This window comes from Tauraco erythrolophus, chromosome 6 (genome assembly GCF_009769465.1).
Source record: "Tauraco erythrolophus isolate bTauEry1 chromosome 6, bTauEry1.pri, whole genome shotgun sequence".
Taxonomy (NCBI): Eukaryota; Metazoa; Chordata; class Aves; order Musophagiformes; family Musophagidae; genus Tauraco; species Tauraco erythrolophus.
In genome coordinates, this window is record NC_141470.1 from 46402189 (window position 1) to 46410291 (window position 8103).

Sequence of the window (8103 nt, forward strand, 5' to 3'; positions counted from 1 at the left end):
TTGGAGGTTCTTTGGGTCAGTAAGGAGGACTGCTGCAACCCAACGCATTCAGCTATGTATCAGCATGAATTGATCTCTGTGGAATGTAAGAGAGCAGCCTGAAACTCCGGGGACATAAATTCTTGCATCTGGTACTTTGTTATGATCAAAAATGTCATGATCTCAGTTTTATATCTTTATTTAATGTGGTAGCTCTTACAGGTACTGTCTTTCTGATTTGATGATGAGGTTGTTTTGTTCCAGTGTAAGGAGAAGTGGATTGAGGTAACGAAGATCAAAAGAGACACAGCTTCCATTTAAAAAGTAAGGAGAAGATGATTGATGAAGAAATTGGACAATGCAGAAACATCAATAGCCATTTAAAAATCTTTTAATCTCAAAGTGCTTTGATATCATAATTCTCAGAAAACATTCCAGGTGGTAACGGTTTGTATTTTTGAGATCGTTATTACTGTCAGTTAAAGGAAGACCACTAATGTGTGAACTACACCGTTTCAGATGATCCACGCATTTGAGTGCAACATGCTGACAGGTACTGCCTCATCTTTCTTCCACCAAAGTCTATCTTTGATATCACAGTAATTGTAGAATTAGGACAACAGCAATCCAAAGTGATGCATTGTTTAATTACAACCTTCTTAATAATTTTGGTTGTTTTTCAGGCCAGATTAATGTCTTAAATTGGTAAGGTGTTAAAACAGTGTCAAATAATGAAATACAGGAGGTATTTCAATGTAGAAAGACTATTGCTTCTTCCCAGTGTGAGGAAGGAGCAGAGCTGGTAATGAGTGAATGAAGTATTAATACCAGAGAAGGAATTCCTTGTGAGTCTTCTCCCAAGGTAGGTCAAAGCCGCGTTTGTTTTTTTCAGAAATAGTTCATTTAAAAGCCTTCTACCACATGTGTATGTAAACCAAGGTTTAGCACACTGAAAGGCATTCTCTCTCCTCTTTCTGTGTGCCTCTGAGGCATGAATGCAAGGAGCTGACACTAAAAGATGCCTCTCTTCAATCTTTCATATCTACTTTTATCCAAAGACAGTGCTTCAACCTTTTAAACTGGTTTTGTTTCCAGTTAAAGAAAGGGAAATGGCTCACACAAGGAACACTTGTGAAGACTAAGAGAGGCTGCAGAGTTTACTGGGTTGGACAAGGCATGCTCTAAACAACAGCTGGTCTTTTTTTCCTTTGCAAAGTTCTCACATCTCATTTACCCCAGAGCAATTCTTAGGTGTCAGCCTAAACCAGAAAGTTCCTGAGGATTAACCTGGAGAATCTTGAATCAAAAAAATCAAAAGCTGATCAGTGGGTTCTTCTGCTAGATCTTATGTTGCCACTTCCTTTCCGCACTGTTCCTCTTGAGGTTCTCCTTCCTGTACGGTACAGTCATCCTTTTCAGCCCGAGGCTTGGACACTCTGCAGAAATAGGGATTGTCTAATACTGGAAATAGTTTGCAGTGCTTACTTGCTGCTTTGCCTCATGCACAAGAAATAGAGAGCAGTCATAGGAGTTAAGATAGAGAAGCTGTGGTGCTTAGTGAAGTTGTTGTAATTTTGCCTGCACTAGATGATACAAACTGGAACACTTTCATGGACAAGGGAAATATTTCTACTCAAAGGCAAAGGAGCTGTATTGCATTGGGTTTATTACCTGTGAACATCAGATTCTTCTTCCAGCAAGTCAGTGGCATCTTTCCCTTTTTTCCTTACAAATTCTTCACTTAGCCCAACCTGCTGGAGGGTGTGTCTGTAGCGACGCTCTGCTTCTTGACGAGCATCGTGCTATGAAATCGAAACTTAAACAGTAAGAACATAGAACTGGGGCTTCCTCATAATGGTCAAGTTGTTTCAAAGTTCACGGCTGACACTCTTTAATGAGAACAAGAGGACAGCAAAGCCCCCATCCAGAGTTTTTGTCATCCATACAGTACAATACCAAAACAGAACACTAGGAGAATGTCTCACATCTCTGAAAGCTCACCTCTTCCAGCTTCTGTTCTTTTTTTCTTCCTTTTTATGTTCTTCTGCTTCTACAGCATTCCAGTCTTTCCAGACTAGCATACTTGTGTCTGAGTCCTGACTCTGACACTCAAATAGAGAATATGTGCAAAAAAGGGTTGTGAGAAATTCTGAAAGCATGTTTGCATGTAATTTGTAAGCACTAACCACAGTGGAGTTCAATAAACAGAGAGTGCCTGTCAAATAGCTTCATATCAGATCATCTTCAAGAAACTGAAACCCAAGCATCCCACATCCTATATCCTCACTGCCTCCCCATAAACATTGCAAATTAACGTAGTCTGAGATGACGGTTTTCCAGAGGGACTGGTCAGTTCCTAAAGATTAAGGTGTTCTGTATGGAAAGATAGAAATCTTGTCTCCACATGAGTGAACGCTATTGATAATGGTGAATTTCTACCAACCTGGCAAACAGAAATATTATCAATACTTATCATACAAATGTGTTCTCTGCCTCCATTAACCACTCACCTGAACCGAAAGTCTGACCTAGGAGGCTACTTTCTATTGAGAAATCTTAAATCAGCACAGTCAAGATATTGTCACTATGTCTCTAACCAGATATCATCTCTGCAAGGAGAGAGTATCTACAGAGATACCTTGCAGAGAGTAAAGGTTGTACCTACACCTCAAGTGCCATGTAGGTTTGCAGATGGTACTGCGTGATGGATGAGCTGTGCTGAACACAACCAGACAGCAGAGCTTGGAGGTGATATAAGCAATTTAACTGTCATTAATGTTTTTCTAGTAGCACTAGAGGTACAAAGAAAAACTGCTCTACTACATAGTTTTAAGAAAAAAAGTTTAAAATTTCTAGACGGTAGGCTGTGGCATTCAGGTGTAGAATAGGTATTATTATAATTTCTGGTGTGATAAGGCCATAATTTTGATCAGACAATATATTTTGATTGCAATATATACTAGGGACCGGAAAGCTCTATAACCTTATCTCTGGAAAAAAGATAAGTCTGAGTGTTTTTCAAGTAGTGAGAAGGAATTGAAATTACATTTGGGTGGCCTTCCAGGTGTTATTTTGCCTGTAGTCTAACCATTTGCACCTTCTTATCTGTGAATCACTTGAAAGTAAATTTCTTAATGCCTGTCTTAAATGAAAGACAATGTATCCTGTCACCCAGAAACACTTTGGAACTTTGACCAGTTACCTTGGTGACCTGTTCAAAGAGGTATGGTCTCGTCTTGACTCGCAGCTGCATTTCTTCCAGCTCCTTTCTGTACTCCCTTGATCTCTCTCTCATATTTTTCCTGAAATGGAAAAGTTCCCTGTCTAATACAGGTTCCTTCTGACTATAGCTGATCAGGAACAAGGAATTCTCGATAACTGTTTTTGTCCTTTAAATAAAGGTCTGGTAATTGTCTTGATTCCGAATGCTGGGCAGAACACTGCTGTTGCTCCAAGTTACAGACCCTCGGCAAAGCTTCACCACTAGAGTGTAGGCAGAGAACCAGTGTTTGCATTTTTACAAAACCTTGTCTTAGGAGGGCTTTACCAAATGATACATTTCTTTTGGATTGTTTCTACAAATGTTAATCTAAAGGAAACTGTTTTATATGGAAAGAGTAGTGTGGAATTCTCAAGAAATCCAAATGACTGTGGAATGACAGCCAAAAATGTTAGGCTAGGAATTGTAGGTCCTTAGGCCCAATTCCTCCTAAAGTTCCTCCCAGTTAGTAGAGTGAATGGTTATTTCTGTGCAGAGTAGGATACTGACCAGTTCTGTCTGGACTTCTCCTTTTGTGTTTCCTCCAGACTTTTGTGCGGATCCAGGGCTTTTGCTCGGCTGTTAACTGACTTTTGGATAGCTTGACATTTCTTTTTCTGTTTCTCCAGCCAATAAATTCCTTCTTTATCCCCTTCCTTTTTGTTATCTTGAGAGTATCTGTATAGAAGAAAGTTAGTAATGAGCTCGCTTAAGACTGACAGACTGCATGCTAGCAGGGAATTTCACTTTTGTAATCCTCTAAGGAGAAAAGCAAAATTTCAGACATACAAGCATGCAGCTCCCCAATCAACTGGGAGGCAGGGAAAGAATTAGCAAGGAAAGAAGTCAGAGAAGCATTTAGGAAAAGTACTGTCCATGTAGTTGACATGGTGAGGGAAGAAAACATTGACTTTTTTCCCTCCATTTTGGTCATTAGTTGGTGTATGGGCTTGTAGACAAACTTTTCTACTTACCTAATAGCAGATTCCCTTTTTCTAGTTGCATCTGTAATATGCACTGGAAGGGTGTTGGAAGAGAGAGAGGAAAGTCTGGTCAGAGAATGACTTTTTTGCACTGAAACCTTGGAAAGTTGCTGAGAATCCTGAAAAAAGATAGAACCTCATTCAGTGTATTCGTTTACAGTACAGAATCTCCTCTGTTCTTTGTCTACCAAAGAGAACAGCCTGGGGTATGTGGGCAATGTACTCATTCCTCTCTCTTCTATCAGTAGGGATTTACATCAGGAGGGGCTGAGGGATGAGGGGAAGGAGACGTGATTAGGAGTATGGAAGGGTGGCTGAGCCTTAGCTGTTGTAGCTCATCTCTTTGTATAGAATTTTGTTCTCTGGTTTCTCCTAGAACTCTGCAGTACTCCCATCATAAGGGCTGAGGTCACAGGACACTAACCATCCATAAATAAGTGCTATACATTTTAGAAGTTGCTATCTTGATTGGAGAAAGCAGTACCACAGAAACATTCAGTCATCTCACCTTTATCTTTTCATTAGCCTGCCTCTGCCTGCCACGGAGATTGGAGGTTCTTAGCTTGAATGGCTTATTACGAGTTGCCTCTTTGATTTCTTGTCTCCTTACTGCTTCCCTCTGAAATGCCCAGTAAAGTCCTTCAAAATCCGGTATTGTTGGATTAATCCTTGGCTTGAAGCTGAAACTTTTGTCCTGCAAGAAGCCAAGTCTTTCCTGCTTAGTTTTAGTGGCAGTTCGGGACTGAGGCTCCCTCCGGCAGTTGCTAGTACCTATAAGAGCTACGGAGCTCTCAAGCAAATCCTTGGCTCTCATTTGAATGCGGATTTCTCTGTAGAGTTCAGCTTCTAATGAATCAAAAGCAAAGCAATGAGAAGATTATGAGTGACATAAAAGGCTCTGAAATTGCCACTGCACAACTCAATTTTTTTTTTTTATGATGGCAGCTACATGTATAGGAGAGACCGGATGTCCTGTGTTCTCTTTCCCCACTTTCCAGCCTCTCTCTCCTTTGCCTCCCAGGAAAAAAAAAAACATACCAGAAAAAACATGGTAGCGTCTCTTTCCTAGGTATTAATCTCTAGATATCTCTTTCAGTTATCAGAGTAAGTACTTAACAGGCCTTCTCCTTCTATTCCTGTCCTTAGTAAACCAGATAACTTGTGCCCTTCATCTTGCAGACGTGTCGTGTTAATCAAGGTTCTACTTTTCATATGAGACTTTATGTCCTTATGTTGACTGTATGATCAAAATGGGGTGTTCGAATGTACTTGTAACTGATGATGGCTTTTCTATATAATACCCAACAATGTTTGTCTATACTGGAAAAGATTTTAAGAAGTGTTTGTTGGATGGATCATGTCATTTGACTTCTGTGACAAACTTTCCGTAGAAAGAATGTGTTTCAGGGTATAGCGTCAAACTGAGTCCTTTCCTGTGCAGCACTAAGTACTTGTGAAAATGTAGACAAACAGTTGGCTGTGGGTTGTTTTCTTTTTTCCTTTTAGGAAAAAAAAAATCAATACTTCTGTTTGTAAAATAAGACTTTTTTGAGTCTATTTAAAGTTTGCACTGACTGAGGTACGAAATGTTCATTCCTCCTCCCGTCTCGTACACCAAAGAGAAACAGGCTTGTCCTCTGCTCACTTTTACCTTTCTAATCTATTTAGTTCAGTTGACCACAACAATGAAAAACTGAACTGGTGTATATTCAAGAATAAATCAGTGGGAAATGGTAAAAAACAGAAAGAGGTGAGAAAATCAATGAGGATTATCAAGGACCGGTTTAGTTCCTATATTCAGACATGAAGTCTGTATTGCTTACTTCTAACTTAGAACTGTGGGGACTTAAGCCATCTGAAAGAAAGCCAACATCAGGAGAATTTCCTTGCCTGTCCCTCTGACTAGAATGGTCCTGGCACCTACCTCCCCTGTTTTAGCACTTACAAGGTGGAGAGCGAGTGGGGAAAGTAACTGAAAACATCAGAGAACAGCAGGAGAGACTGGACTACTCTACTGTCAGTCAGAACCAAACTAATTGCCTGATATGGGCTCAGGAAATATTTTTCTCCTAGGGATCCTGTGCAGCATAGATCATTTGAGGGGGACTAAAATTGTCAGTTCCTAGATACAGCACGAACGTTGGACACTTCTGGAACTACATCTGTCTTCACGTTTGTGCCACAAATCATCTAAGTCCCTTTAACGTTACCAAAGGTATGTAATCCATTGCAGGAAAGGATTCTCAAAGCATCATGATTTGCAGCAAAAGGGGTATGGAGACCTGGCTGAAGAGCTCAGTGTACTCACGTGTGCTAGGGAGTGGTACAGAACTGCTTCTGCTGACACTGACACAAGACTACCAAATCTTCTACACTCTAAGGGTATATAGATGAAATGTAATGACCAGTGACACACAGGATACTAGACAACACCAGGGGATGTAACGATATTGGCTTTATACTCCAAGTCATGCCCTATGGGCCATGGTCCTACTTCCCATCATGGAGACAGTGAGGGACAGGTAGAGAGTTGTTTTGACAGGAAGCACCCTGGCATTTTACCTTTGAGTTTATCTCCAAGAAGTGGGTCGTAAGTAGATTTAGGAACTTTTTTACTGGCTTGCTTCTGTTTGGAGCTCTCATTTGGGGTTGCTGCTGTCAGGAACTTTTGTCTGATAGCTTCTTTCTTTTTCTCCTCCTTCTCCAGGAAACTGAAGGGCCGCTGGGTTGAAAGTAGCAGCTCCTTTCTTTTCTGTGTTGCTCTTTGCCTGCGAATCTCATTCTGCTCCATTATTTCCTGATAAAGGGGCAGAAACACATGAGCAGGAACAGGCGGTGCCCGGAATTGTTTCTGACATTCAGCTTCGTCCTGGCTTTGCCTGTTGTCTCTCTGTTTGTCAAGTTCTAGAAACATGTATGACTTCATCAACTGGGACTTTTTGTGAGCTTCCCGTAGCGTCATTTCAAAGGGCTGAGGGATGGTGATGGAAGGAATCCAGGGAGATGAAGCACTTTTTGGCCTCAAGCGTGATTTAGGAAACAAGTGAGGCTTTTGCTCATCCCAGGTACTGTCCGAGGTGAGGTCGATCAAAGAACTGGACTGCCTTTTGTTACCAGAGGTATGACTAAGACAAAGACATTACAAAAAGAAAATAAGGGAAATTATTAAAAAATACAATTGAAAGGAGAGGCACTTGATTTCAAGAGGCACCATCCTACCTGAGAGCCTCCCACAGCTTGTCACGCAGGACTGCCGCCTCCCGCCTGAAATCCTCGAGCTCCTCATCCTCTTCACATTCCCCGAGGTCACCCCTTGACTTCGCCTGGTACGGTAAGTCCGGTTCAGACGGAGACCGCCGGCCTCCCATCCCGAGAGGCCGCTCCCAGCTCCTCTCCCGGTGGCGGGAGGAGGAGGAGTTGGTCTGTTACAGCCTGAGTGGATGCCGCGTCGCCTGGAAGAAAAAAAAAAAAAAACAAACCCAAAAAACACGAGAAGTGCTCGTTTGGGGGGGGCGACCCCAACCTTCACGCCCGGCCTCGGCGCCCCCGGCTCTACCTCAGCCCCGGCGGCGGCGGTGCCGCCGCCGGGGCTGAGGTAGAGCCGGGGGCGCCGAGGCCGGGCCCGCTCCTCTCACCTGCAGGCCGCCGCCTCAGCCCTCCAACGGCATCGATCCTGGCTACCGCCAATCAGCGAGGCCGGCAGCTCTCTAAGCCCGCCTTCTTGGCCTCCAGCAGCCAATCAGAAAGCGCCCGCCTCTCGCTCATTGGTGCTCGGGAAGAGGCGTTCTGTGCAGCGCTCGACCCCCAGGCAGGCTGCGTTGTCCTGGTTACCGGGCGCGACTTCCGCTCGGAGGCTGCTGGTGCGTTGTCACTTCCGCAGTG

At 42.8% G+C, this 8103-nt stretch overlaps 1 protein-coding gene across 1 annotated transcript; it reads right to left on the reverse strand.

The window, feature by feature from the left end:
• Positions 1–338: 338 nt before the first annotated feature.
• On the reverse strand, positions 339–7671 carry FAM161B (FAM161 centrosomal protein B). The gene is made up of 8 exons (XM_086614104.1): positions 7441–7671; positions 6784–7346; positions 4730–5067; positions 4213–4340; positions 3749–3916; positions 3182–3281; positions 1651–1781; positions 339–1415 (listed from the first exon to the last, which is right to left on the reverse strand). The coding sequence occupies exons 1-8, from the start codon at positions 7587–7589 to the stop codon at positions 1325–1327; spliced, it is 1668 nt and encodes a 555-aa protein (XP_086470230.1). The 5' UTR covers positions 7590–7671; the 3' UTR covers positions 339–1324.
• Positions 7672–8103: the final 432 nt, after the last annotated feature.

Coding starts and splice junctions, on each gene's coding strand:
- FAM161B (XM_086614104.1), bottom strand. CDS start 7,589: ATGGGAGGCCGGCGGTCTCCGTCTGAACCGGACTTACCGTACCAGGCG. Junction 3,917..4,212: donor AAAAGGGAATCTGCTATTAG/GTAAGTAGAAAA, acceptor TCTTCTATACAG/ATACTCTCAAGATAACAAAA. Junction 1,782..3,181: donor TCTTTGAACAGGTCACCAAG/GTAACTGGTCAA, acceptor TCGATTTCATAG/CACGATGCTCGTCAAGAAGC.